The sequence below is a fragment of the Pollachius pollachius genome (genome assembly GCF_949987615.1).
Source record: "Pollachius pollachius genome assembly, chromosome: 5".
In the NCBI taxonomy this organism is placed as follows: domain Eukaryota; kingdom Metazoa; phylum Chordata; class Actinopteri; order Gadiformes; family Gadidae; genus Pollachius; species Pollachius pollachius.
The window spans coordinates 23,376,662-23,392,676 of NC_136938.1; the positions used below are offsets into that span (position 1 = coordinate 23,376,662).

The 16,015-nt window shown below is 47.1% G+C and overlaps 1 protein-coding gene across 2 annotated transcripts in view; it reads left to right on the forward strand.

Annotated features, from left to right (window-relative positions):
* Positions 1-14,218, forward strand: part of efl1 (elongation factor like GTPase 1) — a 69,456-nt gene extending 55,238 nt beyond the window's left edge. For both annotated transcript variants that reach the window (XM_079736241.1, XM_079736242.1), the window contains exons 21-23: positions 115-677; positions 7,180-7,364; positions 13,164-14,218. In XM_079736241.1, the coding sequence (XP_079592367.1) occupies positions 115-677; positions 7,180-7,364; positions 13,164-13,352 (937 nt within the window). In that variant the 3' untranslated portion in view covers positions 13,353-14,218. The remainder of the gene's footprint in view (positions 1-114; positions 678-7,179; positions 7,365-13,163) is intronic.
* The last annotated feature ends 1,797 nt before the right edge of the window (positions 14,219-16,015 follow it).

The window sequence follows — 16,015 nt, forward strand, 5'->3', positions numbered from 1 at the left end:
TTAATAGCACGATATATCAGATAATTCATAGCTTTAATCAATCTTACCTCTGACAGTGATGACGACCTTTCTGGCTCGTAGTTAATAATGCATAACGTTCTGATGGCGCTTCAGGTACGGCCCCAACATCCTGCTCAACAGCGTGGAGGGCTACCAGCGGCCGTCCGTGTGGCAGTGCCTGGACCCCGCCGAGAAAGGGGCGGAGCCCTGCGCCCCGCCGCCTGCGGCCCTCCGGGACCTGGACAACAGCATCGTCAGCGGCTTCCAGCTGGCCACCCTCTCGGGGCCCATGTGCGAGGAGCCCCTGATGGGGGTGTGCTTCTCCGTGGAGAGGTGGGACCTCCAGCAGACCCAGGCCCGGCCGGAGCCCCCGTCCCCGGCAGCCGCTCCCGACTCTGAAGGGGCGGAGGCGGGGGAGGTGGCCCCGGGGGACGGCGGCGCCGGCCCGGAGGCGGCGGCCGCCCCGGAGGCGGCGGCCGCCCCGGAGGAGGAGGCGGGCCCCGGTCAGGTCACCCGGCACTGGGCGGGGGCCGGGTCGGCCGGCTGCTACGGGCCGGTGTCGGGCCAGCTCATCGCCGTCATGAAGGAGGCGTGTCGCCACGCCTTCCAGGCCCGGCCCCAGAGACTCATGGCCGCCATGTACACCTGTGAGATCATGGCCACCGCCGAGGTGCTGGGTGAGTGAGCACGAGCACCGCGCACGGCACTGAGGAAGGGTCACATTCAGTCTTCTCCTAAATGCTTTAATCCAAGGAGACATAAGGCATCGTTATGGTTGACGCAACGCAATGAGCACGCAGTCGCGAACCTGTCTTGGCTCTGCGTCGGGGTTTACGTCAGCGGACCAATCACAGCCCTTGCTGCTGCCTCTCCCCGACGAAAGGTTACACTTTTTGGGAGGCGCACGTCAGACCCTTGCGGTCGACGCAAGGAGGGTACGTAAATCCCCTTGCGTTGCGAAAACATGGAACAATAACTAAGCCTTTACAAGTGGCTTTGGATAAATGTTGTGTTTTGGACAGAGGCTGAGATCAATTGAAACATGCCATCCAAAGTTGAATTGCCACATAAATACAATTAAATTGCTGCAAAAATTACGCATTTAATTATGTATTTAAGATATCATCTTTGTATATTTAGAACTAACAATATTACACCAGAGGCATACATTTATTGTACCACACAAAAGCTTATTTAGCTCTAGAGTTGCATATTTGTCTTTGGATTGTCTGTTCCTTTCCCCACTGCTTTCTTGATTTAAATGTTCTGGCTTGGTTACCCACTCTGGGCTTGTCCCAGCCAGTTATTGTGCACTGTGGAAATCATGCAATATCTTTGCCACAGAAGAAACGCCCCCGTGCATAACCGGGACATGCTAAAGTGCAAGAGTGGTTGTGAAAGTGACAAGGCCAGCACTAGAACACTTTACCAAGGTGTTTCTCGGCGGGGGGGTTCAGAGGAACTTATGATCTAAGAGATTTACCATGTGGCCTCCTAAAATGGGAATTTGGTTAGAAATAGCATGGAGCCACTCACAGTCGCAGTTAAAAGTGTGGCACTGTGTCGGTTCATAAATCCCTCAGCCAGTGTTCAGGCTTGGCAATCCTACGTGCGCGCTCTCATTCTGATGGCTGAATGGTCATTTTACGTTGATCCCATTTATTGATCACTTTGCAACGTTTGTATTAGGTAGACGATCAACTAAAACATGTATTAAAAAATAGCCTCATGCAGGTACCACCATCTTTCCTAATTATCAAAATCTGCCTTCATTTGTGCTAAATTATGATTCCTAGTTTATCATGAATTACGGTTGCTGATTGTTCTTATTAGCTTAGGTAACGCCCCTAAACACTAAGGGCAGGTGTTGTGCCATGTGTATTACTCTGGCGCATGCCCAAGTATTGTAGAGATGCCACCAAAAAAGGCTGTAGGAAGGAGAATTTCAGCGGCAGTGAAATTGACAAACTGATGAATACACTTCAGCGAAAGTAAACGTGGTTTTCCAGAGCGTCAGTACTGGCGTCACAGGAAAGTCTAAATCCTAGCAATGGCAAAACATTGCTGCATTTTCAACATCACCAGAGGGGACACACAGTAATGAAATTAAGAGAAAAACGGTTTGACATTCAAATGGGAGCAAACACATTGCCCAAGCCAAGTGATACACAAGGAGCCTGCTTGGGTCTCCCAAGCAGACCTAAGAACTCAAGGAGGGTCGGCATCGACAGCAGTCGACGTAGACGCTCCACTTGACTTTAATGCCGCTCCAGGTATATCAGCTCTTACGCCCCGACACAGACAATATTTCTTCATATTATTTTCAAAAGAAGGCCAAACAAGTGCCTCCTCATCACAAGGTGCCGGGCCTGAAGGCCACATTTTCTCTCGGACCCACGTTGTCTCAGGCCTGCGAAATCAAGGACCGATTCTCTCAACGTTACAAGCTTTTTCCACAACCTTCATTTGAATGACTTCTGTGTTTAAGAATTCAATGGAAAACCTTTTTTTAGGTTTTCCATAAAAATTACCGAAGCACTCAAAAGCAAATCAAAATTAAGTGTGGCAGGGCAATTAACTGGAATTCCGTATATGTAATTTGCCCAATTTAAAGTCAAAGTTAATTGAAAGGCTGAAACCACCTTTTACAGTCTCAAAGGGCTTCACAGAGCCACAGGTATACAACCACATATTCTATCCTGCCTCATGAGCCGTCAATGACGATGAGAGCATCTCCATAGGGAGCCTCCAACGCTGGTCCGGTATTTCCTCCACAGGGGGTATCTGACCTGGAACCGGCTGGCCACGTCTCACGGCCACATCGAGTAGCATACAGCAGGCTAGGAGGCTGGGATTAGACTGGCTTTCTCCAGGGAGTATAGACGCTTTCCACCAACAACCAAGGCCCTTCTGTCTGGCCTTCACCGCTCCAGTTGTGTGCGCGACAACGGAGCGATTGTGAGCGTTACGGTGGTTGTGATGAACTATCCTGTCGGATCCGGGTGTTTGCGACCCGGGTCTTGAGTCATGGAGTGGGGGCATAACCTCGGTCAGCTATGTGAATGTTTTATAAAGTTGAGTTTTTATCAAAGTTAAACTGGATGGTGGTTTCCATTATTTATAACCACTTGGCCATCAGACACCCATCTCCAGCAGCTCCTTAGCCAGACACATCCGGCTGGGCTGTTATGCAGCACAAAGGGCGTGCTCCCCTTGGGCAACATCCCACGACATTCACTAAGGGGCAGTTTGCCTCCAATACTACTATTGAAGTAATGAAGTGGTACTGCTTAGTGTTTGAGGAATAGGAATGGACATGGAGAGGGTGCTTCGATGCGTATGTGGGGTACCGTCTACCCTGCCAATGATATTCGGGATTAGAGCTATGTCAAGAAAGGCATCTCTTAAGATTTGACCATTAGTTAGTGCTGTACGGAAACGTCATGTACCGGGGCACGCATGATATGATGTCTCAAAATATACCGGAGGGCCTGACCTCTCTCGGAAAGGCTCCTGCGGCTAAACTCTTGAGTGCGCTAAGTACTTGCAGGTGTGGAGGCAGGGGATTGGTCCAGCGTGCGTGCCGCCTAGGTCGGGGCTCTGGAGTATTGCAAAAGTCAAAATTTAGTGCTGTTGGCAATCTGACACAGCTCAACAGCCATCCAGCTGTATCATCAGATAGATCTGTGTGATCTCTGAAACACGTTCCCTGCGTAAGCCGTTCAGCTGAGTGCGCGTGGTATCGTCCAAGGGTTTTTATAGGCTTGATTGGGATCAATGGACGAAAAGTATTTCTTAAGCCCACATTTCTTAATAATTGAATCATTATAATTACTCCGAAACATGGTATCATTGAAATTTGATTACTTTACATTCATACGTATTTTTATGGTCCTGTGAAAACGTATTTTTCTTTCTTGGAAAAATGTCTTACCTAAGAGAAGAGAAAGAATAAGAAAACCTTGGTGGTTCGAAATCATGGGTACTAATAAAATAAGGAAATGTTGATGCAAACATAAAATAAGAGGACATTTGTTTGTATATTCATGTATGAGTCACAATGTATAATAACAACATATATTCACAATCTACCCAAAACATGCTAGCCATTCTCTGGCTTCATTACCACAGTTGCTGAAGTTAGCGAGTGATTATCACCTATGATACCTTCGCCCACCCCTCAATCCTACATATATACTTATTGTAACAAATGCACTTATTGTAAGTCGCTTTGGATAAAAGCGTCTGCTTAATGCCCTAAATGTAAATGTAAATATATCTTTATTTGTGACAAACAAATGCCAGCAAACGTATTTCCGAACATCAAGAACCTGCGTCACTTTCGTAGGACCCCCAAGCCAAACATTGGCCGCAACATTTATGCATACCATAAAGGATGTATTGAACGCCACGGTCACTATGTTCTGCTGCACGACACAGTGGCCTTCCAAATGCACACACTATCATGCCAATACTCTCGAGTATCTCAACCCAGAAAGTGAGGTACATTTGGTTGCCTCACTTTACCCTTTTACAGATTTAAGGACGAGAAAAGCCGCTGCTTCTTAAAATGTCAAGCCACCACCTTCCCCGCTCCCTAGCTGTGCCACGACTAATTCTCAACAACGGCCCTTGAAATCGTTGCCCTCTGAAAGCCATTAAGATGAAAATGAGGCTTGAAAAATTCTTTAGCTCATTGGTAAACAATAACTCTCGGCTTGTTAGGCTGCCAAAGCGGTTCATTAGACCAAGTAGCACTTTGTCGGTTGAACCAACACATTAACCCCCTACCCCTTCATCAAATACGCACACCATAGCACGCACGTACGCACACACACACATAAACGGACATACACGCACACGCAGCCACACACACACGCACACCCCACGCTCACGCTATGTGAAAGAACTTGGGCTTCATCCAAATAAGCTTGTTTGTTTCTCGTTCTTTTACTTCTGCCAAAGCTTCTAAATTCCCTCACTGTCCAATAAGATGTGCTTCTGGAGGTGTATACTTTATGTACTACGCTGTCATCTGACACTGTAATTGAGATGTATTGCCATTACTAAACATTAATCTATTCTGATTATTCTTAATACGGGGATTCTATATTTCATATCGGCCGGTCAGGAAGATCTTGGATTCATAGTGCATCCAATTGCTTCTAGGTCAGGGTATAAGGGGCTCCCCACCCATTTTACCTTCATAAATCAACCTCTGTCTCTATAGATATTCACCGAATGCTAGAACTGCACTATGATTGCTATTGATCCTGCCCCCAACAAACTGATTGCATATGTATGAGTGGATGTGCATCCATCCAGGGGCTAACACTGTTAGCATAACGCTCTATAGATGGAGCTGATCAATAGACTCCGCGGGTATATCTGGGTGTGTGTGCGTTTGTATGTTCTTTGTGTGTGTGTGTGTGTGTGTGTATGTGTGTGCTTGTGAGGGAATGGGTGGTGACAGATAAAAGGTTTGCAGAGCTCAGTTAATTTACACTTCTCCCTTAGCTAATCCCCCACACCAAAGTACATGTGAGTCTTGTCTGTAGTTGTGTGTGTGTGGGGGGGGGGGGGGGGGTAGAGCTTTGCCTTTTGTGTGTGTGCCTGTGCGTGCACTGCACAAGTGCTATCTTTTTCATAGCCATGCATGGAGCATCGCTTAATTGCTTCGCACGTTAAAGTTGCAATCATTAACACCTTATTTATAACCAATTCTGGCGGATGAGTAATACAATGTTGATTGATGATCTGATTCATGACTTAGCCATTCACAAGAAGGCTGTTAATCCGCTGCAAAGGGTTCAGTTTTGGTTGCAAAGTGAGAGAATCCTGTTGGGAAAGGAGATGAGGCACAACACATTATCACACTGTTGATGTTGTAATTCAGGCGAGGAATCCTTCTGAGAGCAGTTAGCCCTGAGCTCTAAGGGCGTGTGGAATATGTGTGTGTGCATTACGTACATATTTTATGAATTGTATTGAATATGTGTAGAATAAACTTGATATGCGATTAATGTGGTATGTATAATGTTGCCAATGCTGTATGTATCTTTCCTTTCAATGCAAAGGACTTTATTGCCACGGGAACTGTACATTGGCAATTAAGTCAAATGAGACTGAAATATATGTGCAAATAATGTATGATTAAATCAATGGGCAAACTTACGATACATTTCCATCTACAAATGTATATACAGTGATAAGTATGCGGGTATTATATTAAATTCTGTCTCTTTGTCTAAATCTCTCCCCACCATTTCTCTCTATCCCTCCATCACTCTATCTCTCTCTCTCTCTCTCTCCGTTGTCTCTCCCTCTCTCTCTCTCTCCCCCTTCGCTCTCTCTCTCGCTCTGCTCTCTCTCTCTCTCTCTCTCTCTCTGTCTTTCTCTCTCTCTCTCTCCCTCTGCGCTCTCTCTCTCTCTCTCTCTCTCTCTCTCTCTCTATCCCTCCGCTCTCTCTCGCTCTCTCTCTCTCGCTCTCTCTCTCTCTCCCTCTCCCTCTCTCTCTCTCTCTCTCTCTCCCTCTCCCTCTCCCTCTCTCTCTCCCCCTTTCTCTTTCTCTCTCTCCCTCTCCCTCTCTCTCTCCCTCTGCACTCTCTCTCTCTCGCTCTCTCTCTCTCCCTCTGCTCTCTCTCGCTCTCTCTCCCTCTCCCTCACTCTCTCTCTCTTCCTCTCTCTCCCTCTCTCGCTCTCTCTCTCTCTCTTTCTCTCTCTAACTCTCTCTCTTTCTCTCTCTAACTCTCTCTTTCTCTCTCTAACTCTCTCCCTCTCTCTCTCTCTCTCTCTCTCTCTCTCTCCCCTTTCTCTCTCCCTCTGCTCTCTCTCTCTCTCTCTCTATCTCTCTCTCTCCCCCTTTCTCTCTCCCTCTGCTCTCTCTCTCTCTCTCTCTCTCTCTCTCTCTCTCTCTCTCTCTTCTCTCTCTAACTCTCTCGCTCTCTCTCTCTCCCCCTTTCTCTCTCCCTCTGCTCTCTCTCTCTCTCTCTCTCTCTCTCTCTCTCTCTCTCTCTCGCTCCCTCTTCCTCACTCTCTCTCTCTTCCTCTCTCTCTCTCTCTCTCTCTCTCCCCCTTTCTCTCTCCCTCTGCCCTCTCTCTCTCTCTCTCCCTCTGCCCTCTCTCTCTCTCTCTCTCTCTCTCTCTCTCTCTCCCCCTCTCCCCCTCTCCCCCTCACAGGGCGTGTGTACGGGGTGCTGGGGAAGCGGGAGGGCCGGGTGCTCCACGAGGAGATGAAGGAGGGGACGGACATGTTCCTGATCAGCGCGGTGCTGCCCGTGGCCGAGAGCTTCGGCTTCGCTGACGAGATCCGGAAACGCACCAGTGGGCTCGCCAGTCCCCAGCTGGTCTTCAGCCACTGGGAGGTATTGAGCTCGCTCTTTTATCTGCAGTCGTCATTGACCATTCATAGTGCCTCACACAAAACTGATATGCCTGTTCAGTTGTATGTAATCAAATAATAATAATGACTTATAATTTAGGAGAGGTGTGTCCGTTAGCATTAATGTGCTGCACCTGCACACATAATCGCATGGTGAGCATGTTTGCTAAATGTATTCAGAACGCGAGTCCGTGGCTCAGTCAACCCGTCCGAGTAATGACCCAGTTCTACATTCAGGGGTGTTTTAATAGGGATCAGATTAACGTTCCAAAAAACAATAAAAGGACAGTGAAAGGAAATCGTTTGAAAGAGAAATGTGATGTAAAAGAGTACAATGTTAAAAGGTTAAATAGAACCCCCCCCCCCCCCCGCCCTGCTAGACTAAGCACAAAAGTGCAGCTTTGATTTGCACGGCCTTGTGTCGAGTCGTAAGGAAACGCTCCCACTCTAATCGATGAGAGCTGCTCCACACGCAGCCGACTGGCGTACCATGCGCATCAAAATGCTAAAGCACAAGTCTATTTTGACTTCTGTGTCAATGCTTCTCTCTACACGAGTCAATAATTAGGCATGCGTTTGGGTGTGTTTTCGTGGTTTTAAGTTCGTATTCACCGGGGATAACCATGATGTTGGGGGAGCTGGAGGGGGGGGGATTTAGAGGGGTTACACGTTTAATAACCAACATCTTAAGCAGCTATTTCAAAGTTTAAACGAGGCCAAAAGATAGCAAACATCTCCAATAATGGGCTGGCAATTTCATGAACATGAATAGAAGAAGGTTTTGATGTTTTTTCCTTTTCCCGTCACAGAAAGCGCTTGTGTTATTCTCTCTTTGTTGATTAGCTCTAGTCCCGCTGTGCAATTTCCTCAAAACATTCCGCAACGTTTGAACCGATATGATATGAGTAATTGCTTAGTCATATTTGGAAGTAGGTCTACCCTCATGCTATGGAACCTGTGCGTCTTCGAAACATTAAAGTTCGATGAGTGGGTCCGAAAGCCACTGGTGTCCATGCAACAATCCTACGTGATGGTGTAGTTTTGCTATTTAAGTTATTAAAATCACATTTTAAATTAATCGGATAAACGATCAGTTGATGAAAGCACGATACTGCAGCATTGATCTCCATTGGCTCAGAATCAGCCACGGAAAGATATGCACTATGAATTGACTTTTTTTTATCTACAGACACTCATTTGTAAAATTCATTTGGAAGACCGAACGATTATCTGTTGGGATTCGACAATTACAAAAACAAATCAACCAATCCTAAAAGTCTAACGATTATCCGTTGAGATTCGACAATTAGAAAACCGAGTCATCCAATCCTAAGAGACACACAGCACCATTTCGAATACTCAATAAAAATCCAATAAAAAGCTAAAAATACTTTTAAAATCTTAGAAAAGGGTTTTTATTTAGATTCACCTTCAAAGGACTTACGGCATCATACAGCAGATTTACATTAAAATGTGTTTTGAAAGCACTACAAGTCTGATGGCATATCTCCATGCATGACTGAAGCTATTTTTCCATTGTGAGGTGGCCGATGCAATCAGACAGGAACACTTTGTTAGTAGTTCAGTGAGTCACAGAAAAGATTGCAGTGTGCAATTTACCGTAGCAAGAGATGAAATACTGTATACTGACAATTTTCATTTCCGTTTTTCTTTTTCATCGTCTTTATACCCAAGTATAAGTCTTGTGTGACGTGCCTGCCGGACTGTCATTTTGACAATATTTTTGACTACTTTGCCGAACTCTGCGTAGGTGATGTCAGAATGTGTTCTCGTGCTGTCTTACCCTGACACGTAACACTGGAACCAGAACCACACTGGCAGCAAAACCAGACCTCAGGCGTATAGTGAAGTCACCATAGGGGATTCTGTTGTTCTCAACTGATATGGCTGTTCAGTTGCATGTAATCAAATAATATTTACAAATAATTTAAGAGAGGTAGGTCGGAGTGTGCTTACACATTAATGTCCTGCACCTGGGCACATAATCGCATGGTGAGCATGTTTAGTTGTATCATAGTATTTGTAGCGTGAGTCTGTGGCTCAGTCAACCAGTAAGTTTAAGGACAGAGTTTTAATAGGGATCAGTTAATGGCAAGATCTGACCACGCACACGCACACACGCACACGCACAAACACATTGTGTCTAACACACGAATACACTTGATGGAGAACAAGCAAGCAGAAACAATCAATTTTGCAGTCTAACCTGAGAACTCTTCTGTTGGGTTCACTTTGTGGACCATCATTCATAGAACACCTCTGTCCTATTGCTTCTTTTGTCGCGTCGTACTGAACAGGACATTATTTGCCCTGCCTGGATCTGATGTGTGTAATTCTGAAAAGCCTGTTAACCTCCCAGCCCCCCCTACTACCTCTCTGCCTAACCCTCCATGCGGTGTGGACTCTGGCGCCACAAGCCTGTTCTTCCCTTGTGTGCACCAAACATCCTGACTAGCAAACTCTACGCAAAGCAGTTTGGAGCTTTTCTATGCCTGTAATACGGGGACTGGGGAATTGTTAGATAGATAGACACAGCATACTGCTTTTGTTTGATTTAACACACGCACACGCACACACGTGCGTGCACCTATACATTTGTACCTTTGCACAGACTTATTCCTTATACCAGCTTCCCACTAAAATCATTTAGGTTAGATTGACTCGATTTAGACCACCCATCTATGCAATATAAAAATCCTGCATGCAAACTTCTATGCAATCATAGACCCCTGAGTCATTCACCATTGCAGGTAAACATTTTGAATATTTCAACCAATGATATCACCTTCCCATCCATACCCATACCATGCAGGCAAAGGACTACTCAAAGCAATTATTTTCTTCACATTTTCACGGCCCAATAGCGTTGTATTTCTCGCGGGTTCAATATCGCGTTTTACTTGGGAATTCATGAGATTGCAGAAGATAAACTCTAATTGCTGTTTCACATTGTCTGCATCCCGTTGAAATAACTGAACTGGACTCCATGATGGAACGCGAAACCAGATCTGAATTCTGGATCACCAAACGTCACTCGACACCCCAAGCACACACACTCACAGACTCTCACACACACACACACACACACACTCAAACACTTCACCCCCTTACCAGTAAACCGTCACGAAAATGCTTTGTTTGCCTGATTAAGAGTTGGCTGTCTTATTTAATTTCAACTGGTTGTCCCTCAGACGCCTGCTCAGAACACCAAAGACCATGAGTTTCTACCCCCTCTACCTCCACACACCCACACACTCACAGCCCCACCCCCAGACACCCACACAAACACCCACACACACACACACACGCACACACACACACACACACAGACACACACACACACACACACACAGGCACACACTAATACTCACACATACTCTAACAAGTACACGTGTACACTCAAACATGCACATACATACACACACACACACACACACACACAAACACAGAATCACACACACACTTCATTACTTTGCAAACCTGCTGGGTCCAATGTCAGCAGTTGTCGTGGGCAGCAGTGGGAGAGGTGGGGGATGTGGTATTAGCATGTGAATGGCAGCCGAGAGCAGCAGGGCCAAGATTTGAATGTGGCGTTGTTGTGTGACCGGACGGGACCAGGTCCGGGACGTTTACATTAGATTTCCATCAGAATGGAGCCTGAGAGCGAAGCATGAACATGTGAATGTAAGTCTGGTATTGTGCGGCTCCAGGAGCAAGCATCTGCCTGCTGGTTTCTCTTTTGCTTGTCCTGTGAATGGACGTGTATTACTGGGGTGTGCTCAAGTATGGACGCCATTCTTTCTATTTCCTCTATTCAACAAAGAGAGAATAAAAAGGAACGCAATCGGGCTCGCTTCGCTTTTTTTGCTCTTGCTCTTAATGGTGAAGTGGAGCAAATGTTATTCTGGGTTGGGTAACGTTTATTAATCCAGTGTCCCTCGTATTGAACAATAACATGCCCTGGTTATTGTATCATGTTGCCTAACTCACCCATCTGAATCAAAAAACAAAAAAAAGAGGTTGTTGCATCAAGTGTATTTTTTTTTTACTGGGTTTTTTTTAGACTGGGTTTCACTAAGCAAGGACATCCAATCAACCTACCCAGGTTAACAAAGGCAGAAAACAACGTCTAACGTAATAGACAAGACGTACCCTAGGGGAAAGAACCTTTCCGGTTCATTTAATAAAATTGCAGCCAAAAACGGGGCAAAAACGCTAGCCCAGAAGTACAACAACGATGGAGTAAGCACAGGCTTTAGAAATACAATATAAACCCAAGCCAGGCTCCCAACCCCCCCCCCCCCCCACACGTCTGATGGAAGGGTTGATTAGGTAGCAGTCTTGGGCCGTCTGTCGGTGCATGTACAGGGTGAGCCGCACACATGCTCGTCAAAAGGCGTCCGTGCCCGCTGCGTGTCACTCCTTCTGTGCATGCCAAGCCAAGCGTTGTGCCGCACTAAGGGGGCTGGTCCGGCCCCTCCGGCATCATTCAGCCAGTCATTCATTCAGCCATTCATTCAGTCCTTCAGGCCCTTTACTGTCGGACCCTCCTCCTCGCACCCTTACCCCCCCACTGGCACCCATTGTGCTTTGGCTTATGCCTGTGTGTGTGTGTGTGTGTGTGTGTGTGTGTGTGTGTGTGTGTGTGTGTGTGTGTGTGTGTGTGTGTGTGTGTGTGTGTGTGTGTGTGTGTGTGTGTGCGTGAGCCCCTGTGGTCGGCCCATTGTTGGGGCTCCCTCTCTGCCATCTGTCCCAGTGCCACTGCGGGCTCGGTCTTTACAGGCCCCTCCGCTCCAGGTGCAGAGTCCTACCGCTAGCACTGGTACAGGCATTGTTGTGTGTGCCTCAGTTCATGCCATTGAGATCTTGGTTCTTGTGTAGATGGTGCAGCAGGCACTGCATCACCAACACCCCTTCCCCCCCCCAACAGCTGCTGATGTATGTTCTGTTTCATAGCGAGATGCCGTACAGGCTTTACATAAACGGTGCCTCCCTTGAGTCCTTGCGAGCGACAAAGGGCGATCGTAATTTCAAATTTCAAATGATCGGAACTAATTTTAAACCAAGACCGACCACGGTTCTTTATTACCTCGATGCAATGCTTGGGTGCAATGGTCCCGTTTATCACAAGGCCTGGGTGCATGGAATTAATCCTACGTTCTGCTCCTGTTTTGGTGCTACTGGGGTGGCTTGATGATGTATTTTTTAATATGATGAAATTACATTTGTAAAGTAGTTGATGGGAGTTTTTTTTGTGAAGTATTCTGACATATAGAGACTTATTCGTTGTTTGTTGTCTGTACATTGAAAAGCTTCTCAAACACTGTCAGCAACATTGACTCATAACCGCTGTCCACCGTTTTCTTGCCTCACTTGAATTGGTTCATGGGTGCAATTGTGGGTTTGAAATTGACCCCCTAGCCTAGACCCACATCGAGTGTTTGGAAAAACTTTATTCTGGTGCGGCAGTGGCTCAGGAGGTAGAGCAGGTTTACTTGTAACCTGAAGGTTGCTAGTTCGATCCCCGGTACTTCCTCCTAGCTGAGTGTCAAGGTGTCCCTAAGCGAGATACATAACCGCCCCTGGTGAGCTGGCTGTCGCCTTGCATGGTTGAGACACCCTTCAGTGTTTGAATGGGTGTGTGAATCGGTGAAGGTTAGGCAATAATTGTAAAGCGCTTTGAGTTGTTAGATTTACAGTGGTTCGAAAAATGTTCGCATTCCATTTACTGTTTATCTAATTCCAACGCTTTCCCTCTCAGGTGATCGCCAGCGATCCCTACTGGGTCCCCACCACAGAAGAAGAGTACCTGCACTTTGGGGAGAAGGCCGACTCCGCCAACCAGGCTCTAAAGTACATGAACGCCGTGCGAAGACGCAAGGGCCTCTACGTGGAGGAGAAGACGGTGGAGCACGCGGAGAAACAACGCACCCTCGGCAAGAACAAATAGGGAGCCAGGAAGCAGACTAGTCCACCCACTACTGACCCGGGGAACCATCACTGTACCTCCACTCACCCTCTTCCTGGGATGGACCCCCACCGTAGGCTGATGGCTGAGCTCTTACATGAACAGCTACTGCAAACAGTACAACATGCACTCGACATTTCCAGGACGTTGACATTTGATATCTGTTTCACATCCGACTGAAGGCATTGCTTATTCTCCAAGAATAAAAAAACAAAAATATTTTTTGCGTTTGGGATCCATGTCTGCACATTGGAAACCTGTTGCTTTCAGGGCACTTCCGCCAGCCAGCTGTTTTCGAATGTAGTTCAGGAAACTGTACAATGTTTTTTGCGCTCCCAATACCCAGAAAAGGGCTTTAATCTTTGCAGAATCCATCAAGGGATTTTTATTTTGATAGCTTCCACCACTGTCAGCCTGTTGATCCCCTAAAGCCCTTTCCCTTTGCACCTTCCCACCGACCACCAGCCTACAGACATCAGAACACATGGGCTGGTAACATACACGCTTATACTCATGAATAATTGAAAAACACTTCCCCAACTTTGGAAACCAAATTCTGCAGTTTTGTTTTCGTCAAGTGGTGAAAATTAATTACAGTTTTCCTTCCTTTGCGTACACCCGCACACTCACGCGCGCACACACACACACACAGTCTCTCTCTCTCTCTCTCTTTCTGTCCTCCCCACCTTGCCTCCACGTTTGTGTTATGATTATACAGCCTAAGAGACACTTTGATTCGAAAACACACAAATTGGGCAAGGCCGGGGGAGCCGAGTGGGGTTGGAGTCAGCAGGGAGGGGAGGAGGAGAACTGCTTTGCATAGCGAGCTGCTTCCCCGCCCCGCTGTAAGCGCTGTGAACCCAATCCCAGTCCCTCTCGCGCTGTGTTTCATACGGAGGAATAAACAGAACCCAAAAGAGACGCTGTGTGTGTCTCTGTGTCTCTCTGTGTCTCTGTGTCTGTCTGTCTCTGTGCGAGTGTGTGTGTGTTTCAAGTGTTTCTGTCTCTGTTTAACGGTGTGTGTGTGTGTGTGTGTGTGTGTTTCTATGTGTGTGTGTGTGTCAGTGTCTTTCTGTGTGTGTCGGCTGCGTCTCTAAGTGTGTGCGTAGGTTATTATGGATCCGTTCCCCTGTTTGCTAATAGGTTCTAATGGGATTAATGTGTAATGATTTGCTGTGCTAACGGGACCTTGCAGCACCCATCCTGTGGCGCAGTCTAATGAAATCAGTTGTTTTTGTGTGCTTTCTCTCTTTTCCTCTGTTTGTTCTGGTCCTCTCTCCACCTTTTGTCTCTGCCTGGATCCGTTCCCCCCCTCCTCGCCCTCCCCTCTACGAACATGGTCAAGATGTCGCCTCACTTCCTCCCTCTCTCTCTGACCTTCCTGTGTCCGTTCATTTTTGCTCTATCTCCCTTTGTCTGCCCCCCCCCCCCTCCCCCCTCCCTCCTCCTCTCCATTGCACCCATTCGTTTTTCACCCTGTCTGTCAGTCAGTCATGGCTTCCCCAGGGTATTCACCCCCCCAACACACACAGACACACACACCACTCGGGTTCAGTCTGCTTTGATCAGTGTGATGGGACTGACCTGAACGCACACACACACACACACACAGCGACCCATCAACACACACACACACACACACACACACACACACTTAGAGATACCCATTAACAGACACACACACGCCACACGCTGTGCTCCCTTCCTATAATCCCCTCTATTCCCTCAATGTCTGCCTCTCTCTCTCTCCCCCCTATTGTCTCTCGGTGTCCCTCCCTATTACAGGGAGGGAGAATCTGAAGGAAGACAGAGCAGTATCTTGAACCGACAAAACAAATATAAAGCACAGCTGCTCTCAGAGTGCGTTCATAGGGTGTTCAGCAGTGGCAGCCAGAAACTGTTTGTGTGTGTGTGTGTCTGTCTGTGTGTGTGTGTGTGTGTGTGTGTCCCCTTCTGTCTGCACATGCCGTCTATGTCCGTTGATTCTGCCTCTCAAATGTCTTACGGAGGTAACACAACACCACAAAGGGTGCCATGTACACTGACACACTCCCACACAGACACACTAACCCCCCCCACACACACACACACACACACACACACACAAGGCCGAGGGTACACGCTGCTGATTGATGACAGCCTAATCCCAGCTATCAGCCGCTTGGCCAGGTGTCTGGGCCAGGGTTTCCTGGAGGGTAGAGGGGTCAATGGTCAGCCTAACTGAATAATGAAAATAGCTTCCACTGTGTATGTGTGTGTGTGTGGGGGGGGGGGTGTGTGTGTGGGTGTGTGTGTGCCAGTATGATTCAGATCTCCCACAGAAATGTAATTAAGCTCCACAATTTATTTCAGATGCTGTGTGTGTGCCATACAAAAATACATTTTCCGATCCTTTACCTTTACCCAAAAGCTACACACAGAATCATTTCTTAAAGCAACCCTCCAAGACAATAATAATATGAATGCTGTCTCTATAACTGTATGGATGTTTAGACATGGGCCCGGTTTGAGGTCGCACATGCCCTGGCGGACTCCATTTTAATGATATGATATTAAAAGCAAACTTTGTGATTCAGCACTGGCTTGAACAAACATCCTCGCCACGTTCTGTCACTGGTTCTGCTGGGCCACAATCTCCACTTGGC